Below are 16,960 nucleotides of genomic sequence, written 5' to 3'. Positions count from 1 at the left end.
ACTAGTACATGCCATATATTTTAGCATACAATGAGACTGTTACACTGGCTTTATGAGTGACAAGATGATAACAAATAGAGAATAAATTTTAAAAATTACGCTGAAGGATTTCCCAAAGTATAGCCAGAAGAATGTAAATGGCTGGCTTAGCATGCTGCTATTCACAATAGATTTTTACACCCCCTCCTTTTTTTTTTTTAAGTCCTCAGAAAAAGCTGCGAGAATTACACGCAGAAAATAGTTGATATTTCATGGGCAAATTTTGGCAGCATTTGTGAGAAGTCACAAAATGTTCACAAATATTTCAATACTAGTTCTAGTCAAAGGAACTCAACTGAAGAAATAGTCAAGGTCTGGATGGTGGAAAATGCAAGCTAAGGCTCTGCCTACAGCCCTGACATCGCATGTGGGAGACCCAGGGGAGGCTCCTGATTCCTGCTTCCTCGCTTCTGACTGGCCCAACTCTGGCCGTCGTGGTCATTTGGGGGGTGAGCCAGCAGATGAAGATCTCTCTTGTTCGCTCACTCTCTCTGTCTCTCTGTTACTCCTCTCTTTATAAATTTGTTTTTCCCATAAAGTAAACCCTAAAGGTTAAAAAAAGAAGAAGAAGAAAAAGAATCAGAGGGGCTGATGTTGTGATGTAGTGGGTATAACCCCCGCCTGTGGCATCAGCATCCAATACGGATACCCGCTGGAGTCCAAGCTGACCCTCTGCCCACCCAGCTCCTTGTTCACGCACTGGCAAGTAGCAGAGGATGGCAAAAGTGCTTGGTTCCTGAGCATTGATTAAAATAAAATTGTAATGATATCTAATGACACAGACAAAACTTTAAGACAAAGTAACTATGTTAATATGCCAACTCTGCCTAGAAAAAAATAAATGAAAAAAAAAAGAAAATATCTAGATGGTGGTTGATTTGCTACTCACAGATGATTTGTGTTTGATAGTATACATTTTTCTATACTTTGAATGATCTGCAACAAGTATATTACTTTAAGAAATCAGGCTCATTCATTTTGGAAACAAATCATGGTATGTAAAGAAGAAAGCTGAAATGAGAATCTAAATAATTAATATGTGTTGCAGTAGAACACGCTATTTGAAAAGCAAGAAAATAGCAATGCAATTGAGAAGAGCAGAGCAGGAAAAACGCTGTTTCCTTTTTGAGGTGTTGCAGACAGATGGGAAATAGTGTATCATATGAAGAAAATCCTCCAGGGAATAAATAAAACTGGGAGTTATACTGTGCATAGAGGCATCCCACTGGTATAGATCCTAGTAACACGGCTACATGGTATAATAACAAATTTTGTTTGTAAGAAACACATTTTTTTTTTTTAAGAAAAGTGAATCAGTTAAAGAATCAATGCCTCCAAAATGAAGAACAAAAGACATACTTCTATATTGAGAGAGGCAAATTGGAAATCTCAAAAGCAGATGAATGGAAAATAACACAGGGATTCAAGAAAGGGGAAAACATGTTTGGGAGGCCAGAATGAGAGAAGAAAGATGACTACGACACACAAACAAACAAGCTAGTGTTAGTAGCCATGTTAGTAAAATTTATAAAATGGAATGTCTCTGTATACGATATTACACCTAATTTTATTTATTGCATTGAGAATTTTCTGTTGTTATACACCTGAACTCCTTCTGACTTCTTAAAAAGAGAACAGCTTTTCTCCTCAAGGTACTCAAGGTCACGAGCATTCAGTTAGCTCATTCAGCCACTTTGCTGGGTTCTAAGTGTGCTGCTCCGTTACTTTTCCCGTGTGCAGGGCACGGATGTGACTGAGATGCGAAAAGCGTGGCCTCCAACACCAATCAAAAAGGGTGATTCATATTGGAATTTTTTTGAGACTGATAAAGGAATAAAGATGTTTATAAATTATTGGGGAATTGCATAAAAGTAAATAAGTGGATTACTAAATAAGTTGTCCATTTGTGATGTTTTAAAGATTTGCTCTGAATATGAAAGTACTATATTTGTATAACAAAACCCATTGTCTTTTAAACTGTTACAAACAGATACATGTAATTTATAGTTAATAAGATAAGATGGATAAGTGGTGACAAAAGGATAAGGAAGTCATGCAAGAATGCAGGAACTCTTTCTGTGCAGGTTTTTATTGGTATAGGTTCCAACAATGACAGATACTGCAATAAAAGATACTAGATGTATGTAATGCTAAAATACTTATCAACAAAATGTATGCAAATTCTAAGAAGAATTTTTTTTTCACACTCAAATGAGTTCAGAAGAGCAGCAAGGAGAATGTTAAAAATATGAAAAAAATCCAAGGACAAGGGCAGAGATGTGGATGACAGCCAGGAAAGCAGAACAAAAATCTATAAAAATGAGTCAAAGATATTATATAATGTTATAAAGTGCAAGAAGCCCAGTGAGAATTTGTGCTATCCTCTTTTAGAGGGAAAAGCAATTTGTTTTTAATACTGGAAGATGAAAACAAATTCAGCTAGAAATAAAAAAAATGCATGAAGGTTTTGGAGAACATCAACCAAACACCAAAATTAACAAATTGCATAGTTTCTCTATGATATGTTTGTGCATAGCTTATTTTCAAGATAGGATATCAAGACATACAATTATACTGATAATTTTTTTACAGTCCATTGGAACTAGAGGCAAATTTTAAGGCAACTGTTATATCTGCTACTGGCAGGAGGATTAAGAATGCTGACCACAGAATACAATGTAGTATGCATTTCTACTTCCAGACAAAGAGGGACTTACAATGAAACTGTTTACTCTATCTTGACAATAGGATGCTGGACTCTCTGCCACTGTCCATGTCCGCAATGATGGACATATGATTGTATGAAGAACTATATTATAGTAATGATATAGAGGAACTAGGTATGTATGTGGGGGGGTGATTGGGGAGAGGATAAGGGAAATACCAGAAGCCTATGGAACTGTATCATAATAATAACAATAATAAAATATAAAATGTAAAACAAACAAACATCAAAGAATGCTAAACACAGTTAACTCTTCTGCCTTCAGCATTAGCAAAATCAGAGGCAGCAACCATGTGTGTCCAGACTGAAATCTCTTGGGCTTGCGTAAAGTTGGCAGAGATAGAACTCCTACCAAAGGGAAAAAAATAATCAACATAAGGAATTAATAGGATGGCCATCGTGAAAAAGTTGTTGTAGAGAGAGTCTATTTTTTCAATAAATGTCAAGACAGCCACACTCAAAAAATTCTTAAAAATAATGTATATTAGTTAAAATAATGTACATTAGTTAACTTAAGAAAGCACAGAAAAGAATGGGATGAAATGGAGATGTCATTCTTACTCTCTTTGAAAATGCCGAGTGAACTGTGACATACTAGACAGAGTAACTGTCAGCTCTGACAAAGTCTGCAGAGAATCTCAGCAAAATAAGGAACCTTTAGTGTAGGTGCCTGTGAGGTTTGTGAGATGGTTAATTGATCAGAGTAAGGGAATGGCAACAGTTTGCAAGAGGTAATGAAAAACAAAATCCTGTGCTGAGAATCGTGGGTGCAAACATTCTCGTGGGTGACTGAAATCCTGGAGTGAGCACTGCGTACTGCGAGGAGATTTCAGCCCCGCTAGCATCTCCTCTGTACCTAACGAAGCAAACACGGCCACTGTAATCGCATCCGTACTTTCAGAGATGAGATAACTGATACACAACAAAAATAGTACCTAGCTAGGTACATGGAAAATGCTAGAACCAGGATTTGAATTAAAAAAACTTTTGTTACTACTGTGATAGATAGTATCTAGCAACAATTATTCCTCTCTCCCGTATCTACCAGCCACCATAACAACAAAAATGTGCCAGGCACATAAGGCAGGTAACAATAATTCTCCATTTTCTTTTCTCAAAGATCTTTGCAGTATTCTGAAGGCACACCAACATAGCAACCAGAAGAGCTACATGCCCGCACAAGCACTGTAATCCAGTTCTCCCCTTGATAAGAGTGAAAATAATTGTTGTATCCACTTCAGCTGTTTATCTGGGTCTCACACATATATCTCGGCACTCTCACTGGATTTCCGTGGCTGCTGAAATTCCAAAGCCTGCAGTAACTGCCTGCAGTAAGAACTCTTTCCTAAGCACCTAGTCTTTAAAGCCATATGCATGCTGGTCTTCACTTCCAAACTTAGGAAAGTTGATACAGATGTTAATATGCTTGGTGAGAGGCTAAAGAACTTTTACAAGCTTGCAAAATCTTTGATAAATCAAAGTAGCTTTGATAAACCTACGTGAGACCAGCCTGAATCTGCATAGCCAACTCTTTGAAAGTCCTCTGCGCACCAAAAACTGTCGCACATTCATACATTAGGATCTATGTTCTTTGAGAGATGAAAGCTGTTTCTTTTCAGGGAAGCCATGAAGTGCAGAAGCACCAGTGGAGGGAGTCTCTCCTTGGCCAGTTCAACTTCCTCAGCAAGGCATCACCAGCCATCACAGTGGTTGAGATTGTCCCATCCACAGAAACTTACGGTCTTAGAGATGAGAAATACAGCCCTGGGCTCCAAAATAAACATTGTCCCTTAGTTTCAGAAAGAAACACAATGTTCAAAAAAAGAGCTCTTACTCTCGTTTTACTAAGAGCAGTATATAACAAACCAGAAAATTCCTATGCCAATAACTGGCTAATTTAAGTGGCAACAGTCTTCTACAAACATTTGGAATCATTAATGCTAATTAAAATAGTACTCATAATTTCCACACCATACATTTTTCCTTAACTTCAAGTTACAAGTGACAAGCCACTCCTTTTTCTCTGGCTCTCTCTGACCAATGTTGTCAACACTTACAGTGAATTCAGAGACCGGAGTCCTTGGAAAGCATCTGGCGCAAGTTCAGAGATCTGATTATTGCTCAGGTCACTAAGATCAAAAAAAGGGTTAGGTTAAATAAAACAGGACGCTGCTGAGGCGAGCTGCAGGCGTTTACCAGTCACTTGCTTCACCTACTGATACTTGTACTAAATTTTCAACATTTGAAGAATCCTAAAGTACTCTTCAAATTAATTATCAGCTAATTTCCAGAATTGTCATAAAAGATGCTGTGCCTTTGACAATAGTGCATATAAGAATTTGCACGACATAATGAGTACTGACACTCCTATTTGTGTCAACCTGCATGTAAAATCACAAAACTGTCCAAAATTAGCTGTTAAGACTGAAGTTTCAGTCTAGAACTAGCAATCAATATCTGTATCTGCTAAATATTAATTTTCTAGGCATAATTAGTTTTCTACGCATGGTCATATCCTATAGGATTTTGTAGTTACACATGCTTTATAACACTGTCACTCACATTCTGCGAAGTTTTTTGTATGGTGAGAAAGCTCCAGGAGGGATGACCTTGATTGAATTCTGTTCCAAACGTCTGAAATTGAGAAACAAAATCAATTTTTGAATGGAAGTGTTAGCTTTGAAGCAGACTGAATCCAAGATGAAAACTTGTGTCAGGAGGTCAATCTGACGCTGTTCAGAAATGGAACGTTCATTCTGCCTCAGAAATGACTACTGAAATTAATTCTCCTGTCCACAAAATGTGGAATCACATTTTGATAAAAATATTCTGATTTTTAAAATTATATTGATCCATTTAAGCCACAGTTCTGTGCCAAAAAACACTTTTAAGAAACTAGCTTGGGAGCACAGTATAATAATCAAAGTGCAAGAGCATTATATACTAACAATGAACACTTGTGTATAATATTACAGAGAAAATCATAACTCTTTTTCAAATTAAAATTACTGTTGAATATGATATAAACCTCTTTTTCCAGTTACATAAAGAACATCTTATGGTACAAAACACAATTACTACAATCTGAAAATTAATTTTGAGTTTCTTTGGAAGAAAAACTCCTATATTTACAAATATTATAGATATTTTCAATATAACAGTCAACAACGGTGATTCAATACGTGAATGTTTCCTTGTAAAACCAATGCAACAAAAAATATATTTGAGACATAACTGAGTGGTTTTTATGATATGTTAAAATTACGGAGTTGGAAATAACTCTGATATCATTTACTCTGTGGTCCTACTCTCAGAAAAAGTCTATTTTATGTAGCTAGTTATGAATGACAAAAGAGTAAGTTTTATGTCTTTTGGTAAATATTTTAGCTCATCAAAAATATTCAGCTTCATTGCTTTCCATACAAAGATCCTTAAAATATATACCCCTCCTTTTGTTCCTGGTATGTTCCACTCTGCACCCCCAGAGAAATAACTCCAGTGAACCACACTTCCCAGGGAGCTTCTGTGCAATTTGGCCAAGGAGAGGTGCCAGCAGGAAATGCAAGGACTAAGGGAGAGAAAACCAAGGCATTACTCCCCGTCTCTACCTGAACAGTGGTCCTCAGCAGTGATCTCAACTCCTTTCTTCTTTCCATTCCTGCTCGGGCCACCCCCTAACTTCAGATCACACCTCCTTTTGTAGCTTTGAGGCTGGTAGTGTATTTTCCTTTATGTTATCCTCTTAGAACCACTGAACTCACTCTCCACGTTAAACCTTTCTGAGATATTAATTGATATGAATTCAATCTTCTATCCTCATTTAAATATATACACACAAATACTCATACATAATCATACACAAACATATTAATTTATGTGTGTACTTTGCATGAATTATACACAGAATACATACATATGTTTGCTTATTCATATGTGTATAGTGCATAGCCATGTGTTCCTTAGCAATCACCTCTCACCCTCTTATCCAACAGCCAATGAGGTTCTTCAATCTTCGCTGTTCTTGAAGTCACAGTGACATTGATATTGCTAAAAAACCATCCATTCATGGCCTTCCCCATACACTTCTTTACTTCTGTATCTCCACTTTCTCACTTGCTAAACATAGCTTTACCTTTTAAGCCCCTACGTACATCTATCTACGCAACGTTCCATTCCTCTCTCCTGCATACAAAAGCTGAAGTTTTTTTTCTCTAGCATCCTCAATTTTGGTCATGATGTCTTCTCCAAACAATGGGAACCGTTTTATTTACATTAAAGATAAAGCTTTGGATAATCACAAAATTTGTAAAACATAAAATATACAAAGAATAAAAATACAAATAGCCACAATAAGCTACTGATAACTGATTATTTCTTGCTTGCTGTTTTTCTATATTTGAGATCTTATTTTATATAGAATTTTAAGGTGTATTCTTACAGCCAATTTAATACTGTACATGCTTTCCTACATTCATTAAAATTTTGATTGGCATTTTTTTATTCTTGAATAATATTCAATTGTCAAAACATTTAACATTTCTAATAAAGCATTTAGCTGAGTGCTACTTCTACACTATTGTGAAAAAAAATGATTCACTACTGTAAGACAACTAAAATATGAATCTCTTCTTTTCTTATATTTCCTTAAGTATGGTTGATTTTGCCTTTCCTTTTATGTTAAGAATATATTCTTATCTTCTCTACTTCTAGCTCATCACATTTCTTCATGATACCCCTTCTTAACAGGCTGCCAGGTCCACAGGAGCAGCTATATACATCGACACGCAATGCTACAGGGGAGGTGAATACAGCCTTGAGGTCTGCATTATTTATGTAGGTATTAAGATATAGTACTTTTGGAAGACAATATTGTGGCATGGTGAGTAAAGTCTTCTTCTATAATGCTTCGTGTTCCACAGGGACATGAGTTCGAGTCCCAGCTGCTCTACTTTTGATCCAGTTCCCTGATAATGCTCTAGGAAAAGCGGAGATGGTAGCCTAAGTGCTTGGGCCCCTACAACACACGTGGGAAGCCAGGAAGAAGCTCCTGAATCCTGGCTACGGCTTGGCTCAGCTTCAGTCGTGGCTGCCACCTGGAAAGTGAACCAGTGAATGGAGAGCTCTTTTTCTCTAACTCTGATTTTCAAACTAACAGATACATCTTAAAAGAAGAAATGGTAACTATTGTAAAAACTCTAAATTTAGCAAAGGGCATTTAAACAGTTGAACTGTTCATTTTGAGTTGATGGTTTACAGAATCTTCAGTTATCACCTACTGCTTGAGTTAAATTTTTAATAGTATAAAACTCAATCTGTTAAAATACAAGTAAAACAGTTGTACGTGGAATATGACTGCTCACTGAGAAAATTTTCTTAGAATCCAGATCAATGAAATGTCATTCAATGTGTTAAAGAACTAACTCCAATTCTCAAGCTCCTCAAATTTCAAAAACTTGCAAGGGAAGGAATTCTCCCAAACTTCTGTAAATGCTACATAACCTTAATCCTAAAATCAGTGAAATGGACAGGAAAGAAAGAGAACTATAGAACATTAAGCCAGATGGAAAAATCCTCAGAAAAATACTAGCAAATCAAATTCAAGAACACATGAGAAAGGTTATCTACCCAGAACAATTGGGAGCTATCCCAGGTATTCAGATGTGTCTCAATATACACATATCAATAAATGTGATACATCACCTCAATAAACTAAGGAACAAGACCATACAATTATCTCAAAAAGGTACAAAGAGAACATCTGAAAACCATGCAACATCGTTTCATAATAAAAACCTTAAGCAAACCAGGTATTGATGATCAACATTGCTGAACATGATGAAAGCAATATATGAAAAACCCACAAGCAGCCTCATTTGAATGAGGGAGCGTTGGACTCATTTTCACTAAGTACTGGAAGCAGACAAGGGCGTCCATTTCCACCGCTGCTCCCCAATGGAGTCCTGGGAGTTTTAGCTAGAGTGATTAGGCAAGATAAAGAAATCAAAAAGATGAAAATTGGAAAGGAGGAAGTCAAGCTAACCCAGTTTGCAGAAGTCATTATTATCCTCAAAGGGGGATAAAAAGACTCTACTAAGAGACCACTGGAACTCATGAAAGAGTTCTGTAAAGTGTCTGTGTGTAGAATCACTGCACAAACATCAATAGCCTCGTATACACAAGCAATTCCATGGCAGAGAAAGAACTTAAAACAGCTGCACCATTCATAACAGCTACGAATAAATGCATATATACATACACACATACTATGAAATCAACTTAGCCAAGAAGGGAGGGACCTTTACTGTGGATGTAACACAACATTAAAGAAGTAGAAGCTAACTACTCCCCCCGCCCAAGGGAAAAAAACCTATGTTCATGCATTGGCAGAATTAATATTATCAAAATGTCTGTACTTCTGAAGTAATTTATAGAGTCAATGTGCTCTGCAACATTCTTCTCAGATCGAGAAAAAAAAACATGCTAAAATTTGTAAGGAAGCACAAAAGACTTAACCACTAACATAATCAGCAAAACCAAAGCTGGAAGCATCACAATAGCAGACTTCAGGGTGGCTGTAACCAGAATAGCCTTGTACTGGCACAAAAACAGGGATGAAGAGTTAAAATTAACACTTCTTCTTGACTGGTAGATTTCTATTAACTGCACCTCAGAGTTAGTTGATACAGTTTGCAAAAGCAGAATTTCATGTCCTTGAAAACACTGTGGAAGAATGAGTCACTAAGGCACTCTACACATCAGACATAATTTTGGTGCAAAATATTATGCTATATAACTAGAATTTAAAGCTGACCAAAAGCAGAAATGTATATAACCTAAAAGAGGTCTTATTAATGAAAAGTGATCTGAAATACCTCAAATCATATTTTATAATTATGGTTCTTAATTCCACACTTCATATTAAGAATTCTGAAATGTCAAAGACTTTAGCACACAAAAGTAATCAAATGAATTTTAACATTTAACCCAAACGAAATTCTCTCTTGGAAAATTCGTAATTATCTTACTTTAACGTGTTGGAGTCTAAAATATTGATCACCAATTGTTTTAATGGGACTGAAACACACTAAATGGTTTGTGCTTGAGAATTAGTTTCATTAATAAATTATTCACAAAAATGGAAATAAAAACACATAGAATAAATAGGGAATTTTTATTTTAGAAAAGCGCAGCTCAAAACGTCTTTTGAGAAAGAGTGATTCTCTGGTCTAGCGGTGCGTCCCATACCGAAAGGCTGGACTCCAGCTTCCTGCAAACGCAGACTGACGGGGTGATGCGATCACAGCTGGTCTCACTTATTACTATCTCCTCTGCAGGAGACCAGAATGGAGTTCCAGGCGAGCAGCTTCACCTACAGGTAGCTGACACTGTGGGCACTTGGGAAATGAATCAGAGAAGGAGAGATTCGTTTCTCTCTCTGCTTTTCAAGTAAATTTAAAAAATAAGAATGATGAAAAGTATGTCGCTTTGTATGCAGGAACGGTGTTTTTAATACAGTGATGCTGCACCAATGTAGTAGGTTATGATTCAATCTTCAAAACCTCTGCAACAAAACAGGAAGCGCCACAATGATGGGTACCGCTGAGTTGCTTGCTTTCCTTTCTGTATCCATGTATCTTCAATTCTTTTACCAACAGATGAGCCTTTGCCACAGACTCATGTGGTCGTTTGTACTGATTCAGCAGTTAATTGGTTTTTATTGCGCTATCTCAACAATTCATTAAGGCAAAACATAATTGTATTCTTCATTCCAAGAGACAGATTCTCAGCCAGGAAAATATCCTTCCACTGACAGATGTCAAACAATAAATTTCAAAATGTTTGTTTTATTTCTTTAGTGGACAAATAATAAACACTTGTGTACTTCTTGAAAACTTGCAGGTCTTAAAAATAAATGGCTTTTCTTTTTCCTTTCATGATCTTCAGAATATATTTACTAAACTACAAACACCACTGAAATGAAATGTCTACAATACAATGACAGACTTAAATAGCAGAATGCTAGACTTGTGACTCTTGTTGAAGGGCTATCCTATAGTAATAATATGGGGGAACTCCTATGGGGGAGAAGCAGGAAGCAAGAAGTGAGGGGAGGGGGGAATTCTTACACCTATAAAATGGTAGCATGGAAAATAATATAAATCAATTTAAAAATTGAAGAGTTTCCTTCTTCTTACAAGGGGGGGAGGGGTGGGTATTTAAACCAGATGATAAAACGAGCAAAAATACTAGCATTTTCAGGTTCAAAACTAAAAAACAAACAAATTTCCAGTTTTCAAGCTTTGTTGTTCTTGACTCTTCTGCTTTAGTGACACAGAATCCGCTACAGTTTATAGAGCACGACTTTGGACCCACTGTTCCATAAAGAATCCAATTAAACACATTCCAGGGCTACAGAAACAGACACTGTAATGGTTAAGAGAAATCTGCATGCTGTGCAAAAAATCTACCACAAATAAGAGCCTTCTAAATGCGGTCCTTCAAAAAAACTCAACATTTTCAGCTTCAAAGTAAATACCGATTTAGCAAAGTAAAGAGAGGTAGAATAGATGTTCATGTTCCTTTTCCTACACACTTTACATGAATGCCCCCCAAAACCTTATCATACATGCACCCACAGAGTGCACACGCACGCAAGCGCCCTTCCAAGAGTCCAGGGAAAAGTCATAATGTCTCCTATGAATGGATTTCAAAATGTTTTGCACCAATCTAAACAGGTATCAGTTCTCTTTTCTGAACAACCTACGTATGTATCTGAGTTTATATTTTTATCCTTCCATTTACCCATCTGTGCACCCATCCATTCAGCCATCATACCGACACAATGGCTGTTGCTATTTCTTCAAAATAAGGAAGAAATATTAATCACATGCTCAGTGAGCTGGGCCATGTTTCTCTTACAACAAAAAAGTATGTTTATTTTTCTTCTCTGTCACCTACATTGCTATCTGTCTGCTTTTTTATTAAAACTATTTTATACAACATATTTTAACACCTTTGTAATTCCAAAATAATGAACAGCAAACAACATATATCAGTTTCTGGTTTCTGTTTCAAAGATTATAGAAAATAGAAATCCTGGGATATTCTTCTGCTCCAAGACATAAAACCTTTAGAAATGGCAATAATGTGCAGGTGTACCTTTCAGCCCAGTGACTTCCAATTCTGTCACTTGCAGACTGATGGACTCTGTGACACTAAATTCTCTACAGAGGAATTCAGCAAGCAGAGTTATATCAGTCCAGAAAACAATACGCAGAATGACTGGGCAATTAAAAGAAGTCAAATTGCTTTGAAATTGCATTTACAGGATATTGAACCATATTAGCATATTTTAAATGACAATTTAAACTTATGGGCATTCAATTCTAAGTTATTACTCTAAATGTCCTTTAGATCAGGTTATTTTGACAAACTATACAAAATAATATCCACCTGTGAAATCCTAAGTAGTATGCTTCTTCAAGAAATATATACAGGCTTCGTGTATATGCACACATAAAACAAGTTTCCTTCGGTGGTTAAAGTAAGAGTTGGACCTACAGGGAATGGAATCCATCCCTGATTAGCTCCAATGACATTGCAAAAGCTACTTCCTTCGATCTATTTTATCTTCCTGAAAAATGAGAAAAATGTTTTCATATGTTGTATGAAATGTAAAAAGTTAATTTTGGGGATCAAAAGGTGAATGAAATGAAAGACTAAAATCATGCGGACGTCTCTATGCATAATCACACATAGTTACAGCATTATATAAAGTCTACAATATGTATGAGTTATAAATACACATCATTTAAAGGAAAAATAACTTGGCATATGATTGGATCTGCTGTGTGCCAAAAACATGCATTGTGCCAAAGCACATTTCTCAACAAATCAATAACACAGGTGTGCACATATCAAAGGAAGTGTGTACTAAACACATATATGCATACATCGTTTACATGTAAGTTTTAGAAAACTGGCTGTACTTTTCATTATTGACATAATTAAAATAGTACTTTTTCCATTTTAAGAACTGAAAAAAAGTTTTACAATATCCAATAAAGTACGTTGGGATTAATTGTGTTTGCTACACTTGGCTCATATGCTGACTACACATGGCAATAAAAGTGACAGTTCTTTGCATTTGCTCCATCTGCTTTTAAAGTAAATGGCAAAACATCTGTCAGAGACTAGAACATAGGTTTAATGGATTAAAGGGGGGAAGGCAAAATGACGGTGGCTTCGGAATCTGAAATTGCCCACTTTAGCCACTGCACCCTTGTCACAGGCGACAACAGCTCGCTGCACCTTGTCACAGGCGACAACAGCTCGACACCAAAGAAGACACTCTGACATTCAGAATTGTGTTCTCTGTTACATAATAATTGCAAAGTATATTCCAATCTTTAGGATGTTACTTCCAGCTTTCGCAGTGAATACACGGGACCCAGTTCCTTTATTTGTCTTTAGATAAAAGCACCCAACACGTTTTCGATGACAGTATTGTTTCTGCTTGCTAAATGTCTAGAACTAATAATAAATTTATTGGCCTCTAGAGGCATGTTTTGCATAGAGCATAGAATTAGCATTTTCGGTTTATTGAGGACTGTGTCTGCATGAATTGATTTTCAACCGTTTTTATGTTGGAATGACTTATTCCTAACATGTATCCATTTCTTTAATCAATGATGTTGTTGCAGCACAAATTCCCCTGAGTGCATATTTAGTTGATGTTTTAATAATAAAAAAACTGCCTCCACTTGTCTTTATTTAGAATAGGATATATATGCATGTGCATATATGTTTATTTGCATGCGAGAAAGCATGTTGTGTGCATACCTTTGAAATATGTGCTAAAACTGATATTTCCATATTCAAATGCAAAGAAACTCAATACACATAACTGGTTTAGATGTACAGAAAACTAAAGCAAAGGCCCTAAAGCAGAATTGGCACACACATAGTGGGTGTCAACAAGTACAGAGTATGTACTCTCAATGCCAATAAAACTAAGTGTTCATATACAGTACTTCTCTCCAAGAAAGGAAAACAATCCAAGGTTATGTGTGCCCATTTTTCAATCTCTGAAACCTTTTGGACACTTAAGTAGGAATCACTCACTGAACTAATCTATTTGCAAATCGTTTTTGTTGTTAAAGGTAATACGCCAATAGCATCTTTATGCAGCACTTGTTTAACTGTTCTTCAGTAAGTAGAGTAGTTTGCATTTTCTAGTACCCTTCAACTGAGCTGTATGACATGTTTTCCAAGATCTTTTTTTCCCAAAGCTAGATGACTGGGTGGTCACTACTAGCATCTGACTTTACAAACTTTCAGTTCAGTCTCTCTAGGCGGTTAACTACAAATGTATAACACAACTCAAATAGTAAATGATGACATGGGTCATTCAGTGAATGACTAACATCTTGACTATGACCTCAATGCCTGAATTCTTCTGTCCTTTTTCAGCTATGGAGCTGTTTATGTTCACTGATTCTGTACCCTGCTACTCTGCAAAACCCACTTATGTGTTCCAATATCTCTTGGTTGAGTCTTTTGGTTCCCCTCTGTATAGAATCATGTCATCTGCAAACAGGGATAACTGTAATTCCTTGTTTCCAATAGAATTGCTTTAATTGCTTTTCCTTGTCTAATAGTTCTGGAAGATTAGCCATAAATATAAAACAGGCTAGGGATCATAGGTACAAATAATTTTCTTATCATGAACACAGTTTTAGAAAAAAGTTTACACCCTGTAATGGAAATACGTAGTCTTCTAAAGGTCATTACTCTAGTACTCTTCTAAATGGTAATTAAGATTCTGACGCTTCCTGTATGATAAACTCTGCCAAAATAAAAATGAAGATGTTCCAATAATTACCAGTAAACTCAACAAAAGTACATGCACCTGTACCATTATGTTGCATAATATGTCTTGTGTTTTTCTACTGTGGAACTACTAAAATTGCTGATGGACAAATATTAAGTAAGGCAGCAGCCTTTATTTTCATGCTAAAACAGTCTAGCTCATGACATTGCTGGGAAAATAAGATTTTATAAGAGAAATACTAGCTCTTTCATTGTACTTAGGGAATCTATTGCTTATTTATGCTGCTGTGAGGCCCTCACAGCAACGTTTGAGAATGCAATTTTATCTGTTTAAAGCAGAGTGTCAGTACCTTATGCAAAATGATTTTATACACACACACACAAAAACCAAACTATTTCAACAGTAAAAATATGATTGAGTCTTTGCTGCTAACCTTTTGAGAATGCAGTTTCCGCTATATTCCAACAGAAATAAAAAATGATTGACTTTAAAGCTATTTTGAAATTTCTTCTGGAGTACCAAGCATGATAAAAGATGTTTTTAAAATATGCTATTACTATTTACACGTCTTATGGTTTTCAGGCTGCTGTCATATTTTCAAATTATCTCTTAAATATTTTCTTTTATATCTGATTTTGTTTTCTATTCTATATTCCTTTGCCCTTGCTGTATTCTTTCCATTGGTCTACATTCCTTTGTTACTTTTTCCACTATGAGAACCAAATCCTGGAGGAGGCCCCCGTGATGGTGCGGTGTGCTAGTGAGCCTCTGCTTCTGCCTCCAGCCCTGCCCTTCTCCCTGCCCGAGCGAAGGCAAACAGAAATGGCCTTGCCCTTGTCATACTTGTGTTCTAACAGAATAACTGGACATGAGTCAAATATCAATCTAAAACTGTGTCAAATTCTGTGCAGACATAATTTAGGGGAGACAGAACATTGACGCGAGAACAAGAAGATGATGTTGTAGTGTCACGGATAGACACATTTATACTTCTTAATGCTTCGCCTTTCTCCATGCTTCATTAGGTCTTTAAATCATCTCTTATCCTTTCTTCCTGTCTTCAGCCAGTACCTGCTTACAATTTCTTCAGCTTTTTGTAATATGCCAACGAGACTGCTGTGTCTCTCGCACAGCTTGATCAAAGGAAAAAGGCCCTGGAGTTGAGCCAACCACAGTAGCCTAGCGGCAAAATCCTCACCTAGGGCATACCGGGATCCCATAAGGGTGCTGGTTCTAATCCCAGCAGCCCCGCTTCCCATCCAGCTCCCTGCCTGTGGCCTGGGAAAGCAGTGGAGGATGGCCCAAAGCCTTGGGACCCTGCACCTGCGTGGGAGGCCTGGAGGAAGTTCCGGGCTCCTGGCTTCAGACTGGTGCAGTTCCTGCCATTGCAGCCATTTGAGGAGTCTCTCCTTCTCCCTGTATATCTGAATTTCCAATAAAAATAAATTAATTATAAACAGGGATCTGGAATCAAGCACTTCTAGGTGATGCTGGTTTATTTACAAATGACCTTAGAAAAATGCCTACAATTTTTCTTCACCTTTGAGTGTCTCTCTCTCTCACTCTCTCTCTCTCTCTCTCTCTTTTTCTTTTTAGTGGTAAAAGTACTTGCCAGTTGAAATTTGAGTTCTACTTCTATAGGATTTAGTAGGAAATACTATTGTAGAGAAAAAAAGTCTAGGATTCACTTCTACTTATTTGTTTTTAGACAAAGGTATCTGTTAGAGGCGGGCTTGGTCAGCTCAGAATAGCAAAAAAGATCTTAGAAGTAGGTTAAGAGTGTACAGAAAATAGAGAAACCTAACTAACGTATTTTAGTATTGTATATCCTGTTAGCACACACCATTAATTAGTTTATTTCTCTCATCCTTCCTTCCTGATTTTGAGTTTAAAAAGGAACCCTTTTTCTACTTGGAAAGAACATTTTACTCATGCAGATTTTACTTATTATTCTTGGTCAACAAACCCATAACGTGTCAGAGACAAACCGAAGGAAATAACAAATATTCTTAAAGGAAATATTTGATTAAAAATAAGTGTTTTGACAAATATAAGAGACAAGAAGCTATTTTTAAACACAAATCAGAAAATGAAGTTGCATCTGTCTGCCTCAATTTACAGGCAGTTGACTGCTTTTATATTCAACACACACATACTTTTTCCTATAGTAAGGTGAGGGTGGTATTGCTGCATAGCCGGTCAAGCTGCTTGTGATGTTGGCATCCAATATAGTGCCAGTTTAATTCCCAGCAACTTCACTTCTGATCGAGCTCCAACGCACCTGTTAAAGCAGCGTGAGATGGACCAGGTCCTTGCGCACCTGTGCCCACATGGGAGACCCAGATGAAGTCCCAGGCTCTGAG

General features: G+C 36.7%; 1 protein-coding gene across 6 annotated transcripts in view; it reads right to left on the bottom strand.

The window, feature by feature from the left end:
- The window catches only part of SLIT2 (slit guidance ligand 2), a 330,053-nt gene that overhangs the window by 84,430 nt on the left and 228,663 nt on the right, over positions 1–16,960 (bottom strand). For all 6 annotated transcript variants that reach the window (XM_040966490.1, XM_040966491.1, XM_040966489.1 and 3 more), the window contains 2 exons: positions 5,327–5,398; positions 4,822–4,893 (listed from right to left, as the gene is read on the bottom strand). In XM_040966490.1, the coding sequence (XP_040822424.1) occupies positions 4,822–4,893; positions 5,327–5,398 (144 nt within the window). The remainder of the gene's footprint in view (positions 1–4,821; positions 4,894–5,326; positions 5,399–16,960) is intronic.

The sequence above is a fragment of the Ochotona curzoniae genome, unplaced genomic scaffold (genome assembly GCF_017591425.1).
Source record: "Ochotona curzoniae isolate NIBS_2020 unplaced genomic scaffold, NIBS_Ocur_1.0 scaffold_4505, whole genome shotgun sequence".
In the NCBI taxonomy this organism is placed as follows: domain Eukaryota; kingdom Metazoa; phylum Chordata; class Mammalia; order Lagomorpha; family Ochotonidae; genus Ochotona; species Ochotona curzoniae.
Note: the sequence above shows the minus strand (reverse complement) of the source record. Positions and strands in the feature narration are given on the sequence as shown.